Raw genomic sequence first — 17,537 nt, forward strand, 5'->3', positions numbered from 1 at the left:
TCCTCAGTATTTATATTCTTTGGTTGTCAAATAAAAATACTAGAATGTAGGAAGTACCTCTTTAAATACTACTTTCTTCTGTAGGTTAATAGCTTCTGCTGTGTGTGTGTATGTAATATGTAACAAATAAATATGTATATACAGGTATATATGTGTGTGTGTGTGTGCGTGCGTGTATGTGTGTGTGTGTGTGTATGCTTTTTATTAAATTGTTGATGCATAGAGTAAGTTTATAACATGCTGACCAGAGAATTAAAAACATTTTAGTCACTAATTTACTTGGCTCTTAATGAACATAATTTGTTATTGTTGGTTCTGGGTGTGATAGTGGTGATAAAATGATTGAAAGAACAAATGTCCTCAACAAATATCTGTTGAATTTGTTGGGTTCTCCTAGAGCTCATGTTTTATGGCATATAGGCAGAGAGCTCATTACATCATTTGTAGAAAGAAAATTATCATCCACAAATTGGCTGGTTAATGTATAATACATTTATTGAAAATACTAATATTATACAACATGTATTCAATAAGACTTATGAGGAAGAATTTAAAGAACCAGAAAACATCGTGCCTTACAAAGTTGAGTTAGCTGATGCAGACAGTCAACAAAGGTAAGAATTTTCTAATTCAATTTCGATACTTATCAAAAAAAAAAACCACAAAAAAATCAATTGTCTCTTTAAATGAGAAATTCATGATTTGAAAAACAAGTGATTTTAATGTTACGTCGTATTTTACTAAAGCCATGTTTAAATTTGTGTACAATACTGCTAATATTTGTCAACATTCAATATAATCAGAAAACTGTCTATAACGATATGTTTATATTCTTACCTAATATCTGGATTATTTAACAGATGCTTCTGAATTTAGGAATTGTTATTATTTGAAACAGATGACCAAGGCTGATATATTTCATATGAGCTTTCTTCTTTTCTCCAAAGTACTCTGGATTTTCCTTACTTCAGTTTGCTATGAACTGTAAATAAAACTAGATATATTAATGATTAGTTTGAGAGTTCTAAACTGTAGATTACTTTCTGGGTAGATTTTACTGTGTGATAAATAAATGAAATATAATGGTTCACTTTGCAACTTTTTAAAATAGAATTTTGTCATTTCCAAATGAGAAATTATATTTAGCTGTATTTGTTAGTAATGTTAAAAATTACTCCAAGTTCCCTTTGCTGTTGAAACTTTAGCTAGGATTTCAGATGTTTCGACTACAAGATATTAAATTGGCTAAACAGCAGAATGAAGTTCATATTAAGTAGCCTCTACGCCAGTTCTTTGTTTATATATTCAGATCAGTTTAGGCCCCTGTCAGCAGTTTAGAATAGCAGTGGGCCTAAGTGATGCCCTCAGACCTGAAAACCCCTGTTTGGACACATAGGCCCACATATCTAGCAGCAGATGTGCTTTTGACATTTGACATTATGAAAGAAGGCAGGAGACAAACTTCTAGTCATTAGATAAGACTAGACCACTATATCGCTAAGGAAATGAATGACCTTTCTTCTCTCTAATGTGATTCTTTTATATATCTAATCGCAAATCTTTGTTTTGACCTCCATGAATGCAGAGAAAGTTCCTGATCATGGTTTGGCAATTCTTTTGCATCTTGGGTTTGGAGGTGCCCACATGAGTGACACAAGAGGACCTTTTTAGTTAAGCACAATTCATGAGTTTTTATGATGGTACTATGTAGAGAGTTTATATAAATATCAGATATTATTAAATAATATTATTCAATTCATAAAAATGTTATTTGTAACTATGGTTGTATATAGTAAACATTATTTAAAAAATGAAACATGAATACCACAAACGGCTTTTTAACTCTTATAATTCATTGATGAACGAATAAAAAGTTTATTTAATTAATAAAACTTTGATTTCATCAAGACTTCATTGAGCTTGAAAAATAACTCCATTTTTAGAAGGAATATATGGTGACAGAAGGAGATTTGACTTGCGGTGGTGAACACACAATGCAATATACAGATGGCGTATTATAGAATTGTACACTTGAAATCTATATAATTTTATTAACCAATGTCAACCCAATAAATTTGATAAAAAATAAAAATTAATTAATTAATTCTAAAAGAAAAGAATATAAGGAAACAAACTTACTTCAGAATATTTTTAAAAAGAAACTTTTATTTGAAATTTTGTAGGTAAATCAGATTTGACTGTTTCTTTTAAATCCGTAATACTATTTAGTTACATGTTGTTTAGAATGTGTCCACAGCAAGATGAAAACAAATATTAAATTAATGTAAATACCCCTATTACCTTAAGATTTTACTATATTTGTTTTAATAAGGTGAGACTTTTTACTTTTAAAAATATTATTTCAACTCTATTCTTTTGCTTGTCCATAAACATGAAAGTCGCACATTTCATGATTATCCGAATACTTTTCTGTATAAAAATGACATCTATCAACATCATGTTTTCACCAACGGAAAAACAGACCTCTTACATCTTCATCTTAGCAACAGCTCTTCTAATTGTGACAGTAACTCAAGAGGTAACTTTTTTTTTGTTGCTTACCATTATTAACAATAAATATTAGTAGTTTCATAAAACCGGTAGATATCACAATATATAAAATCTTTGCCTATTCTGTTCATTTTAAACCCAGAAAACTTAGTAATCAGAAGAAAATTGTTTGAAAATATACCCACATGGGAAGTTAGGGCTTTACAGGGCTCCAGATCTCATCAGGAAGGTACTATGCAAGTTGAGAAGGAAAGTACATTATTATGGAAGTTTCATTAAATTAAATAGCCTTTATAAAGTTTTTCTTATAAAAGCATTTCTATGACATATGAGTTATTGCATTTCTCATAGTTCTTGTGCAGTTTAAGAGGTGATAGTTGTTGGAAATGGAAGTTCTAAATACTGTGTGTAGTTGCAGAGCTATATAAATGTTTGATTGCAACAAGTAAGTCCTTTGCGCTGCAAGGCAGAATTTACATTACTGGAGACTATTTTAGTCACTACTATTTTACAGAGTCTATTTATAACTGTCTATTTTACACATAAGCTATTTATATTGGAAAGAGAATGAAGAATAATCAGATGAAGCTATATTCAATCTGGATGATGGTATATATATATATATATTTTATTTAAAATGAAAGCAATGTGGTACAAAAATTTTAAAAGAATTTTTATTCTTCAGAAAATCTAGACCAATGTTTCACAATCCTAGATGCGCATTATAATCACCTGGAGAATCTGACGGAGGGAAAAACAAACAATAATAGTGAAAAATCCTTGAATCCCATTTCCAGTGTCTGATTCACTTGGTTTGGGGTCAGGTCCAGACACTGACCATTTTGAAGAGTACCTTCAGATGATTCCATTGTGTAGCCAGGTTGAAACTAATGAACTAAACCAAAGGATTTAATTAAAAACAGACACAATAGGTGGTGACTAATATAACCTTACTCATTTGTAGCTTTTCAGAGGCAGGTGTCCCAGCTTAAACATTTTGTGTACCCCTACCAGCTGCTGTTTCATCTGGTAGATTTCCCTTTGCTCTTTTCTCAACACTTGGCATGCTAAGGAAAAGAGGTAAAATGTGAAAATTATGTTTCCTTTGCATTGTTTCTCATAAATTGCTGTTGTAAAATTTGAGTGGGAGAGGGAGTAGGAATATGGGAATTGAACCACAGCCTGAGTAAAAATTTGCATCGATTTCAAGATTTCATTGCAAAATAAATCTTACCTTCTTCCATTACTCTAGCTCATTAAGGTTTAAATATGTAAGTAAATTATGATTATAATTTATGAACATAAGCATAGTGAAAGTATTTTAACATAGAACTCACTAAAGAAATGTTGATAAAATAATGTTTATTGATATAGGTTTGTACCACAAAATATTTGATTTATAAACAGATTAATCAATTTACTTGTTTAAATTTATTTATTTAACTTTTATAAATGTGTGTTTTTGACAGCAAGAACTTCAAATATAAAATTTGACAACATTGTGGATCCTTGCATTTATTCTGCTGTCGAAAAGTTAGGGGAAAGCAGCTTTCTTGAAAGACGGTTCAAAGAGAAAATTACAGATATGGAAAGTAATAAAAAGTCTGATGATTTCTGCGTATCACTTGAGAGCAAGGATTCTTTTCCAAGTGTCAATTTAGAAACACCTTCCATTAAGGAGAAATTATCTGAAGACATCAAAGAATCCTTGGAAGTTAGCAATCTGCATGAAAGGCTAAACTTTGAAGATTCAAAAACTACAAAGTCACCACTGGTATATCTATTTATGTTTATTATGTTTATTATATTAAAAATTTTGTTAGCAGCACAATAAGACAATTTTATATTGACACAATATATTCTTAAATATTACTTCTCATTGAAGTTAAAATGTGCTACTAAGGTAGTTGAAGATTGAGTTATATGGGAAAGAATGTTAGTAAAGAAATAGGGGTGTAGTTTTTGTTTCTTAGAGGGAAAAGAAGATAAAGTAGGTCATTATTGCATTATTGCCAAATTTTAAAACCATGTTTGAATCTCTGTTCTACATCCGAAAAATCTTAAGTAATTGCAACTGTTAACAAACTCTTTGGAATTTCGGCAAGTCAGATGTTGAATTCTTTGGAAATTGGGAAGTCAAACATTTTAACGACCCTTTAAAATCATTTGATGTGAATCTCCATGGTGCCTAGACTGAAGTTGGTACCAAACAAGTTGAAACCTGACTATTGAGCTGCTGCTACTCTTGCTGGGGATTGGATTCTGTGTCCACTTTGTGACAGAGCTTGTTCCTTTCTGAAGTGTGAAACTGAAACTGAGACCTCTGCAAAACCTTAGATCCCTCAAAGTTTGCTCAGTAACCGAAGGATTTCAGCAGGAGACATATTGACAGATGCAAGAAAATAAAAGGAAACTGATTTCTGTGGGGATCTGGACCAGGTCAATAAAATATCTAACTTGGAAACAGAAACCGTGGATTTTTACTTAGCATAGGTTTAGAGTCTGAATGTACATTTCTTACTTGGAATCTCCAAGCCACAAAATTAACATTAATGTTGATCCATATCTATTGATACCCTGATATGTCTGGCAAAAGTGAATCCCGATATCTTCTAGAAAGAAATTTCTATAACTTAGTCAATAAAAGATCCCCCCAAATAAAGCCCCACTGCAGATGAGCTACTCTTCTCCATCTCCCAATGAAGAAAACAGTTGATTATAGATTGAATTTCTGCAAAGAGAACAAACAAGAACTCTAATTTTATAGTTTCCACAGGGCATCATGAAGAGGGCAAGGTGCCACCTGCACACGTAGTGTGCTGTGTTACAGGAGAGGAATCCTGAGCATATGAAACCGAATTCTTTTATATTTGGTGTACTTTGCCTGACTTGTCCTAGTGAGAGACATTATCTTCTGTAACCTATTAAAAAGCATTTGGTATACATTTTCTCTCTCTCTCTCTCTCTCTCTCTCAGACACACACGCAAATTTGCTGTAGAAATCTGTAGCAAATTTTTTAAATTACTGATATCAAATTGTGTGATCAGATTGTATTACGTGTCATACATACCTACATATTAAAAGGATTTCATAATTAAACATGAAATGTTGAAAAACTACTCATATTTTGATCCGTTATGCTACTGTTATAAAAAAATGTGGTAAATAGTGATAGAATCTACTTTCTTTTCATTCCTAATGACTACATACAAACTGTTTTTATTCTCCTCCTGTCCTAGTATAAGCCATTTCTGAGCAGGAACTGCTTAGAAATCTGTTGTGCTTCTGTAAAAAATTCAAGAGTGAGCAGGAGGGATAATTTTTAGCAGCAGTCTTACTTGATTTCCAAATAGAGTAAGACAGTTCATTTTGCACTTCAGTTTTCAAAAATCAAGTTTTTCATAAAGGTGGAACCACCTATGGAATTAAGTGGAGCAGTAGCAGTGGGGTAGGGTGAGGTGGCAGAAAGAACATGGACTAGGCAAGGGCTCTTGGCTCTGCTTCTCAAACTACTAATAGTTAACTTTGTGAGTTTGGGAAAAACAGACCCATTCTTACTGCTCTTATCTGTCCACCAAGGCTTTAAAAAACCCTTCCAGATTTGCAATTGTCTAATCCAAATATGAGCTCCATTAGAGCTGAAAGCGTTCTGTAAATTGGTTTCAGGGCCTGGGAGAGTCAGTTAAGCTGTTTGTGAGTAGTGCAGACTTGGACTTGTCTTCGAAGGAGATAATTACAAAACCTTGGTTTTGTAATATTTTATCATTTACATGATTTATAAATTTGAATAAAGTTATAATAATTTTCTTTTTGTTGGTTACCACCTTGAACAGACTGCATTTGGGCATTAATTAGATCCATTAGGGAACTTTACAATAATACTGATAGGCACTCTGATTATATTTTAAGCCCATCTAGAGCTCTCACTTCTGAATCTCTGATCTGTTTCCTACCAGACTCATGGATTTTTTAAAATCCCATTTATGCTCTGCCCTAGGATGAAAATATATCTAAAAAATGAATTCATAGGGTGATGAAATAAGTCTATGCATCAAAATATCCAGACCTATATTCCAAACCCATGTCTGCTAGTTTCTAGCTATATAAACTCAAGTTACGTAGCTTGTTCTTGCCTTAGTTCCCTATATGTATATTTGCTTCACGATGAGTATTTTGTTAACTTTGATTTTGTCTATGACCGTGGTTGAATCAGATTTATCCCCATTGATATTTTACTTTCATCTTTGAAATCATTTTATGTGATTCAAGAGCACAGCATATGAGAGAAATTCTGTTTTCCAGAGTAATGTATGTGCAAAAGTGTTGAGGAAAGAAAGGAGAAAAGAAAACTATTTTGTTTCATGAACTTCTGTGCTTCTTGGATTGATGGCAACTTTCAGATAATTACTGTAATTGCGGTTCCTACATTTCTCAGAACTTACTACATATACATGTTGTGTTGTTATTTATGTCTCCACCACTAGGACTTAAACTTGATGAGGGCAGAATCTGTGCCAAGAACATGTAGGTGCTCAATGAATGAATTGTGCTGTTTGGTGTTGATGAGATGAAACAAACTTAATTTTGTCGAATATTTTGTTTTCTAGTTGTTACAAGAAATAGCCCTCAGAAGTAAGCCTGTAACTGAAAAATATCAAGGACTTGAAAGATTCTTTGTTTTTGATAAGAATGAAATACTCAACTTACTTCCTTCTCCTAGTGTAGAATGCAGCTATTCCAGTACTAAGATTACAGCTGCAGGTAAATTCAGATATGAAATCAGATGGCCTGTGGACCAACCTAACAATTTTCTGACACATTTTTTAAAACAGTTCATCCTCATCTTGTAAAATACTGGGCAATTCTGTTCAATGAATAGAATAATTTTATTCTTCTCCAGTTGAAATTATTAACCTTGTGTGAGTTGCCACATATTTATATTGAAGGCTACTATCAGAATGAGAGAGAACATGACTAATGAGACTGGGGAGAGATTATGTTTAGCATTTAGAAATGTGGCCCTTACTAAACTGTTCTTTGAATTACTATATTAACTGTTAAGTGTTGTATGATGATTCTTAAATGCCATATTAAAAACAAATCTCAAAATCTCAGGATCTGTGAGAATTCTGAGATATATCTGTAATTTCCTTTTGATACTATGTTTTGGTGTCACCTATATTCTTAGATTTCCAATGTATTCAAATGTGTTTATTCATATACAAACTATTATACTCTATGTCATACTGTTATATACAGTTAAAAATACTTATTTCTCTTCAAACCTCTGTGTGTAATATCTTTGTAATTTAGAGTTTATTTTTTATCAAGCTGCGTGAACCTAATAGTTTTTATTGTATAACTATGAGATTTTCTTTTGTAATATATACCACACTGTTATAAATGTTCCCTATGTAGCTAAATATTATCTAGTAAGACAATAAATCTAATAAAGCAACAACATGAATTTCTCTCCTTTTAAAAATTTCTATTATTTTACCATTTTTCTCTCAGGAGACAGAGACTGGATCCCAGACCACAGTATAAGTACATATGCTGACAATGCAGTTGCCTCGGGTGTTCTGCAGAATGCCCAGAACCCTCCATCAAGTAGAACCCAGCAAAAGAATGGTAAGATGGACTGTCAGACCGCAGTGCCCTGTTGGTGGCTCACTTTGTTTATTAGTTTGTCTTTTTAGCATTTTGCCTGAAAATTAATTTTTGCAGTTTTATAATTTAAACTTAATCATTTTCATTAAACTGCCCTGGATTTTTCTTCCAAAACCACACCACACCACAACACACCACTAACACAACAACAACAAAAAACTAGAAAAGTCATCATTTCTCTAAAAAAAACCTGAATTATAGTCTTATTTTCTGAAGCAATGTATTAGAGAATAATATTTTAAAAATGTAACTCAAGATATAGTATGTATTTTGAACAATCCTTGTAAATACATACTCGATTTCATTACACTCTCAGGAAACTGTTTTTATGCTAGGTTTTGTGTACTTCTCACTGGATGTGATGATCAGACATAGCCGTTTATGACATGAATGGCTTAGGTTAAGATCGCTATTTGTAGTGGTGGGTGAGACACCTCCGTTCTAAATCTAATGCTGAATGTGTTAACCCTGGGATATTGATTTAATTCATTAACTCCATTCTCGAACCAAAATGTTTGCACGATTTTCTATAGGATAACTATTTTGACATGTTGCATGTTCATTGTAATATTTTCCTAGTGAGTATATGCAGAGAATTTTGACATCATTATAATCAGTATTATTATTAGGTCATTATTGTTATCCAATAATACTTGCTAAAGTAGGTTTGCTTTGGCTGAATTTCATATGAAGTTGCAATAGATGACTAATAAATTAAGTTAATTCAACACAGATATGTTGAATATCTTGGCTTGTGCTGGGCTCTGGGGGAAAAGGGATGCATAAGTCATGTTTCCTATCTTCTGGAGCTCACGATGTAGGAGGGACATTTGACAAAGGGGGCTCTTTGCCTTTGTTTGAAGGCCATCTTCAAGCCAGAAATTTAATTACATATGATTTGTCCAGATATTTAAGATTTATATGTCTCCCTTGCCCTAAATCCTATGATTAAAGCTCCTTGGCTAGACTAGATGCTTTCCATATACATTTATGTTGCAAAGCCGTCAGATACAAAAGATTTTTTTTAGTGGAAAAACTGTCCATCTATGATAAATGTTTTTTGGCTCTATAGTTAGGTACCTATTCTCATATCAAGATCTAGAGCAGCTTCAAAATTTCTGGTTGCTTCCTTCTGAGGCAGTCAAAGGAATTGTTTTAAGTCACTGTATATTGATGAAAACAAATTCACATATATACATACTAAGACAAATCTTTATAAATAAGTAGCCAAATGCCTTTAAGTATTAATTTAGAATGGTCGATTGAAATCAATAAATTGCTATAAAAGACATTTGTGACCTTTAGTCCAGGTACTCGCAGACACTGATGATACAAAATGAGCCCTCATTCCTTAGTGTGAGAGCTTGGAGTCCAGTGCACAAGTTTTCAAATATCCCTGTGAGCGTAATCAGCTGGGAAACCTGTTGTAATGCGGCTTTCTTGACCTCACTCTTAGAGATTCTGATTCATTAAGGCTGAGATAAGGTCCAGGAATTTGCGTTTATTTTATCAACTACTCCTTGTTATGTTCATGAAGTAGTCCAAAAATCATATATTGAGAAAACTGCTATATAGATGTATAAACACATAAATTATACTATATACAAGTTTGATAAAAGGAGTCTAACATACTTTTGGAGATTGACATATAATTAATAACAGTACATGTGATCAGTTACAAGTAGGTACATATGCAGTCTTTTAGAAATGGAGATGATGAAATAGTTGCTTTGCCACTGAAAAGTATAGATATGCTAGATGTTAGAGAGTAGGTGACATTTCAGCTGAATCTTGAAGAATTCATAAGATTTACCAGTTAAGAGCTTTATGGACAGAAATGGCTTTATCTCAGTGGCCTGAAATAAAATAAAAATTTCCTGGCTATGCCATAATTCGTGGAAATCTTATACTGATGTCTGTATATAAAGAAATTCCTATTTCTGTAAGAGTTTTTTTAAAATTTGTGAATGTAAAAACATAATAGGTAAGAAGATACATGTGTGTTTAGCAGCAAGGCCATTGATTCTACCTACCCCCTGCTGAAATATCTCTGTAAATGGCAGCATCATTCAAACATTGATAAGTCTGAAACCTGGGGGTCATATAGTCATTTTGACTGTCTCACCCACCACATCCTCTTCATCCCTGGGTCCTGCTGATTTCAGCTCTAAAATCTATCCCAAATCTTTATTGTTCAAGATGAACCCAAGCCAGCTGTCCATTATCTTTCACTTGTCTCCCCAAGATTCATTTCTGCCTCTCTACAAAACATGTTGCTATGATTAATTTCCATCACATTTTACTATTTATAGTCAGTGAGTGAACTGTTTATATTCATAGTCATAAAATTGTTTATAATTTATAGAAAGTGAGTCATATTTTCCATAAACTTAAACCATAAATTTTACTATGTCAATCTGCTTAAAAGCATCTCACAGTTTCTTGTATGCATCACACAACAGTACCTGTGTTGGCCCCGCAGCTTCTCCCACATCGCAGCCCCACTGGCTTTCTTTATGTTCTTAGACATACCATACCCCTACCTTACTCTTAGCTTTAAAGTTAGCTCTTTTCTCTGACCCAGGATGCTCTGAAGCCTTTACTTTCATCTCCACATCCTTTTTTATATGATTGATTATTTTCCATTGTTCAGCCTCAGCCCACATGCTACCTCCTTAGAGAGGCCGTCTCAGAGCACTCTATTTAATGCTGGTCTCTTGAGTCCCTTAATCACATTTACCTTTTTTTATGTTTCATATAGAATATATCATGAAATGAAATTATTTTTATTTACTTGTTTATTTTCTGCTTACCCCACCGTTAGTTGGAAAGAAAGCAATGGCCTAGCCAGTCTTGTTCATTGGTGCATACTTTGTGATGGAACAGGGCCTGGTACACTGTAAGCACTTAGGAAGTGTTTCTGGATGAGGAAAGCAGGAAAACAAGACTCTGTATTAGTTTGGAGTACTATTTGAGGGTAGAGGTAATGTCTCATTCACTTTTTTTAAATTAAATTTATTGGGGCAACATTAGATAATAAAATTATATAGGTTTCAAGTATACATTTCAGTAATACATCATCTGTATATTGCATTGTGTGATCACCACTCAAAGTCAAATCTCCTGTCACCATATATTTGATCCTCTTTACTCTTATCTACCTTTTCCCTTCCCCATTTTCCTCTGATAACCACCAACTGTTGTCTGTGTCTATGAGTTTTTTTGTCTTGTTTGTTGCTTTCAGTTTTATATCTCACATATGAGTGAAATCATGTGGTTCTCAACTTTTTTTGTCTGACTTATTTCACTTAGCATTATCTCAAGATCCATCCATGTTGTCACAAATGTCAGTATTTCATCTTTACCTATGGCTGAGTAATATTCCATTGTATATATGTACCACATCGTCTTTATCCAATCATCCACTGAAGGACACTTCAGTTGTTTTTATGTCTCGGCTGCTGTGAATAGTGCTGCAGTGAAAATCAGGGTGCATATATCTTTACAGATGAATGTTTTCAAAATTTTGGGGGAGACACCCAGAAGAGACATTGATGGGTCATATGGTAATTCTATTCTTAATTTTTTGAGGAAACTCCCTACTGTTTTTCACAGTGGCTGTACCAATTTACATTCCCACCAGCAGTGTATGGGGATTCCTCTCCTTGCCCCAGCCCTGCAACCTCTCCAACACTTTTTGTCACCTGTCTTGTTGATGATAGCCATTCTTACAGGTGTGAGGGGGTATCTCATTATGGCTTTGATTTGCATTTCTCTAATAGCTAGTGAAATTGAACATCTTTTCATGTCTGTTGGCCATATGTATGTCTTCTTGGGAGAAATGTCCGTTCAGGTCCTCTGCCCATTTTTTAATTGGATTGTTTATTATTTTGTTGTTGAGTTGTATGAGCTATTTATATGTTTTGGATTTTAGGCCCTTATCAGAGGTGTTGTTTGCAAATATCTTCTCCTGTTCAGTTGGTTACCTCTTTGTTTTGTTGATGGTTTCTTTTGATTCACTTTCAAATACCTGGATCTTGACAGTGCCTGGCAGTTTCAGGATTTGATAAATATTTTATAATCGAATTGGATTGGGTGCTAATTTATAGATTCACAGAGGTGGAGGGGATTTAAGACATCATTCTGTTCAACTCCTTAATTTTACTTGTGAAATATGAATTTTCCTGTCTCAGGTCACAAGCTGATTTCTAATTCAGTGAGATTAGACAATAAAGTTCTCGCTTCCCAGTTTAGTGTTTCTTTTTTAACTAAACCGTGCTGCTGAATAAGATTTACATATATGTTTCAAGAACTTAGAGAATACATTTCTATTTTTTATGTATAAATTCTCAGTAATTTACACAGTGGAGCAAGAATATCGATAGACAATAATGTTTTGCCATTTTTTTCAAGAATAAAATATTGGGTCCTTTGATCAGAATGGTATTTGTTATTGAAATACTATGCAAAATGCATGTTGCTCTGATTATGCATCATTAATTCTAATTAAAATTAGAATAGCAACAACAATTGTTGTATTAAGTACTATTCAGTGAGTGATTCATTTTTCATATTTTATCAGTATTCTTGTTCCCATTAATATAACCCAAAGACACCCTTCTATTTCATATTTCCAATATATGGCATGGTTTCATTAGTAATCACAGAGCATATTTTCTTTAACTAATATCAAGGACAATTTCTTTTGTAATATATTTAGAGTATTACTGTGATCAGTGTTAACCTATAATTTCCTAAGATTACATTGCCAGTGATGGCAAAAATTACTCCTAAAGTAATTTCTTGTGTTTATAATCTATAAACTGGACTTTGAAAAAAATTATAGAATGATCCCTTCAATAGTGGCATTTCTCATTAGTGCCAGTCTTAACTGCAGTTTAGATCTTAACCCTAGCAATAGCATTAATAAGTTTATACAATGAACATTAGAGAGAATAAATAATCACCTACATGAGTAAAATAAATAAATTAATTCAAGGACCAAATTGGAGTATCTTCTGTCTCTTTTATGTTTTGGTTACTCTAAATTACATTTTGAACGTATTTCCATTAAGAAAGATGGTCTGTCTCTTTGCCATGTGCTAAGCATAAGTCTGATCTATCCCTTATGTACTTTTTTCCCCTCAATTGGGATCAATTAACTTCAAATACTGTGGCCACCAGATGTTATAAGAGTTCAGCAAGTATATGTACTCTTCTGAATTTTCTGACGGACATCCACATTATGTTAAAATTTTCTTACCTCTTATTTTTGTGTTGACAGAAGTCCAGTTCTTGCTAATATCTTTTGTTTGTTTTATTTTAGTAAGTGTTCTAAATGTTTTTAAATTTTACTTGTCTGAGTCATAGCACAATACAGATAGAAGAGTGGCTTTCTCTATAGCTATAGAACTTTTGATTCATATAGTTGAATTACTATTACACTCATTTTCTTATTCTTCTATATTGCTGTTCCTTTTACTGCTTCATTATGCAGGAATTGCAAGTTTGCTTTGCTTGATAGTTATGAATAAATCATTGATTCTTTACATGCTACAGGTAAAAGGGGAAATCATTTCCAAATACTTGCCATTAAAATAATTCTTAAAGATATTTACATTCGTTTTTCTTAAAACATAAGCACATTTTTTTTGTCAGTTATTTTTCTTCAGAATTGTCTCTGAGCACAAACAGATACAAAAGGTCAGGATCTTATTTTAATTTATTCATAATTTCATTCCAACAAAAATTGTTTTCAAAATTGATTTCTGAAATGTTCATTAAAATTAGTGCCCTTTGGGACTTACCTTAGTCAGTTTTAATTGCTTAAATAATTACATACTGCATTAAGATTCTTCTTAGGTTACAAACTACATTCAAAGTAGATCTTTAAAGTTAAAAAAAAGACTAACTCAATAGTCATTAAATGTTTAATACATGACAACTGCCTGTAGCTACTCTTCTGAATTTTACATTTTCCTTTGAGTCAATAGATTTGGCATAATGCTATATGGCATTTGTTCAGTCAAATTGTAATTTTTATGATAATGACAATAACATTTCTCTAAAGAATTCCATATTTTACACAAAGCCAATTTGTGTTAAGGGAATTCAAGCTTATAATATAAATCATTTATATTTAATATAAATATTTATCTAAATTAGAACAATGAATCAGTACATTTAAAGTGTTACCTGTGCTATGCATTTCTAAATTTGTACCTTGAAAATTCCCTTTATTAAAAAATCTTAGAACAATGCCAAATTTTAAATTCTGTTGCATTAGAATAAGATTTGAAGGGATTTTTTTCCTACTACAAAAGAAATGCAAAAGTTGCAGAACTCTGTTAAATCAACCTTTCAAACATATCAAGATCAAGTGGTGACTGCCCTAATAGGACAAAATAATAACCTAACTGAGATCTGTGCTTCTGGAACTTTTCCACAAAGATGCCTTATAAAGAAGTAGAGAGTGAACTCATATTTAGGAAAATGAGAAACGTAATCTCAATTTCTTTAAAATCTATGGTTTTTTTTAAAAAATATATGTTCTAGACTATTTTGTCTCCATATTTGTTTTAATATAAGAATAAATTACACTCCATCAAGTAAAATTGGTTCACTAGGAAGTGGTACCATTTTTATCCTGTGGATTTTTTCTCTTACAAGGCACAGTGACGTATTATGCTAGAATTTAAGAAACACGGTACTGCAGTTGGGATAGCTTATAAGATTGGGTGTTGACTTAGTTTACAGATGTTTTACTTTAGTTAGTATTAAAATTAGTTTATCTTTTTCCAAATGCAGAAAAAATTAGAGGAAAATAACCCAGAAATGTTCTTTATGACATAGGAAAAGTAATTTGGGATTAGCAAATTGTGGTAAATCAGATGGATGATAATCAAAGTTCATTTTTTTATAAACTCTGTTGCACGTACTTAACTGCTCTAAATTTGGGGGACTGGTAGTTCGTATTTTTAAGCACTCATTTAGAATTTTAAAACAATTGATTTGAAAAGTTTTATTTTTCATTTTAGGCCAGACATCACAGAGACCTTCAACAGCATATTTACCACTTTCCATCTCTGTTAAAAGAAGCACCAGCTGCCATTCCTTCTCTCACCCTCCATCAAGAAGTACAAGTGCCCGATCATTATCTAGAGCTGCTTCTGAAATTTCAGAAATTGAATATATTGATATTACTGACCACAACGAGCCTTCCTTAGACAACATTGTGGATCAACAAACCTTAGAAAATTTGGAAAAAGAATTAAGTGTGCTGAGAAATTCTGCAGGTAATGCTATTTTTTCACTGTAGACAATGTTAAGTCTGCCTTCTGCCTGATTCTTCATATTGTGTTCCAAGAAAACAACTAGCAAACAAAAAAGCCTTTCCCTTTCTCTCTTCGAAGCATCAATTTTTGTGTCTGCTTTCTTCGATATACCCCAAGGTCACCCTGAACATGTTATGTGTGGATGCCAGTCACACCAGAGATAGTCTCCCTTAGGCTACATAATGCACAGTTAAATTATATTGCATAAGAACCTTCATGTGGACCAAAAAAATTTTTTTCCTTCTTTCTACAAAACCACTGAGTGGTTAATGTCTGTAGCTTTATGAAAGCTGCTGTCCAACACCTGGTTGGAGAATTTAGCTGTTAGATCTTTTAAAGCAGTGTTTCTCAGGCTTCAATGTGTACACAGACCCTCTAGGGATCTTGTTAAAATGCAGGTTCTGACTCAGGATATCTATGGTGGGGCCCAAGATTCTGCATATCTAACAAGTACCCAGTTGACACCAATACTGCTGGTTGGCAAGCCGGTTTGAGGAGAAATTATACTTGTGCATTCTATTTCCTGAACCTCAATGGATGTAGTCCGATAAATCATAACCATATTCTTGAATTTATAAAGATCTGGTTCAGTAGCAAAACGTTAGGAGAAATAATCTTAATTTTCACCAGAAAGTTGTTTATGCAGTTTTATGGGAACCAGCTACAAATCTAAGAGGCAGGCCAGAAACTTTTCAGGGCCCTGTAGATTCTACATACGGCTCCTTCTTTAGTTTTGTTTGTTGTTACTGTTTTAGTGATATTCACCTTAGAATAATGACTTTGGTGTTTTCCTAAAAAGAATACACCTTGATTTCGAAAGAGTTAATCAATACTAAAAACTATACACACACACACACAACACACACACACACACATACATATATATGTGTGTATATATATATATATATATATATATATATATATATATATATATATATATACACATACACACACACAAATAGAAGCCAAAATCCCCACAAAAACCTTAGTACTTAAAACAACCATTATTTTAACACTCGAGGAACATCATTTTAAGCAGCTCTACTTATATCATAAATATACATATAAGAATTTATAGTTAGAAAGATGAAAAGATTGAAGAGAATAGAGTGATAATTTTATAAAAACCGATTTATGTTCTATATACTTTTTTTAAAGTTATATATTTATTTACCCAATTTAACAAAAAATTGAAATGAAATTAAAGGAGATTGTACATTTCAGATAAGTACTTTTTTACCACAAAAATATTAAATTGCCTTTTTGTAGACAACAACAACAACAACAACAACCACAAAACAACAATGGAGTATTGGCAATTTTATAGGGTCCAACCTGTAGTTTTTAAAAGTTAAGGAAAAGGTAAAGAGAAACAGTAAGCAACTGAGGCCATTTAAAACTATATGATTTTGTTTTAGACAGTAATAATTAGATCCCTATAATAAAAGATGAGAACTAATTTATTTCTTACTTTTTTAACCACGTGTCATTATAGAATACATTCCTGTTACAGTGCTGTTATTTTTTTGTTTGTTTTTTCAAGGTTTCTATTTATTTCTTAATGAAAATTCATATAGATTGAATAATCAATACCAACATTTTTACTATGACTTCACAATTTTAAGCTTTTTAAGAAATTCTTCTCTGGAATCAAAATAATGATTGTGGCATTCTTGAGAATGTCTATGTTTTGTCCTTATGGTCGATTGGCAAATTAGCTAGATTAATTTAGTGGATCACAATTCTTTTCCTTTGCACTTAGCAGATATTTCTCCACTGTCTTCTGTCCCTGAATATGGTGCTAGCTAGTGCCTTAGCACAGGTTTTCCATTTAGCTTTTGTTTAGTTGAATTTGATTTTCAAATGCTTTTTTTCCCCCACATAGGGCTCATGGTAACTCTATTACTTGAGTTCTTTCATGTTTGAGAATGCCTTCTACCTTTATATTTGAATGGCAAGTTGTCTGATGGTAATTTCCTTGGGTCATTTCCCTCTTAAACCTTGTACATACTGATTCATTG

The 17,537-nt window shown here is 32.6% G+C and overlaps 1 protein-coding gene across 1 annotated transcript in view; it reads left to right on the forward strand.

The window, feature by feature from the left end:
- ZBBX (zinc finger B-box domain containing) overlaps positions 1-17,537 on the forward strand; it is a 94,441-nt gene that overhangs the window by 66,855 nt on the left and 10,049 nt on the right. The window contains exons 13-18 of the mRNA XM_039857653.1: positions 535-614; positions 2,400-2,539; positions 3,981-4,285; positions 7,120-7,273; positions 8,027-8,143; positions 15,220-15,477. Of these exons, the coding sequence (XP_039713587.1) occupies positions 535-614; positions 2,400-2,539; positions 3,981-4,285; positions 7,120-7,273; positions 8,027-8,143; positions 15,220-15,477 (1,054 nt within the window). The remainder of the gene's footprint in view (positions 1-534; positions 615-2,399; positions 2,540-3,980; positions 4,286-7,119; positions 7,274-8,026; positions 8,144-15,219; positions 15,478-17,537) is intronic.

The sequence above is a fragment of the Pteropus medius genome, unplaced genomic scaffold, assembly GCF_902729225.1.
Source record: "Pteropus medius unplaced genomic scaffold, Ma_sr-lr_union100, whole genome shotgun sequence".
NCBI lineage: Eukaryota > Metazoa > Chordata > Mammalia > Chiroptera > Pteropodidae > Pteropus > Pteropus medius.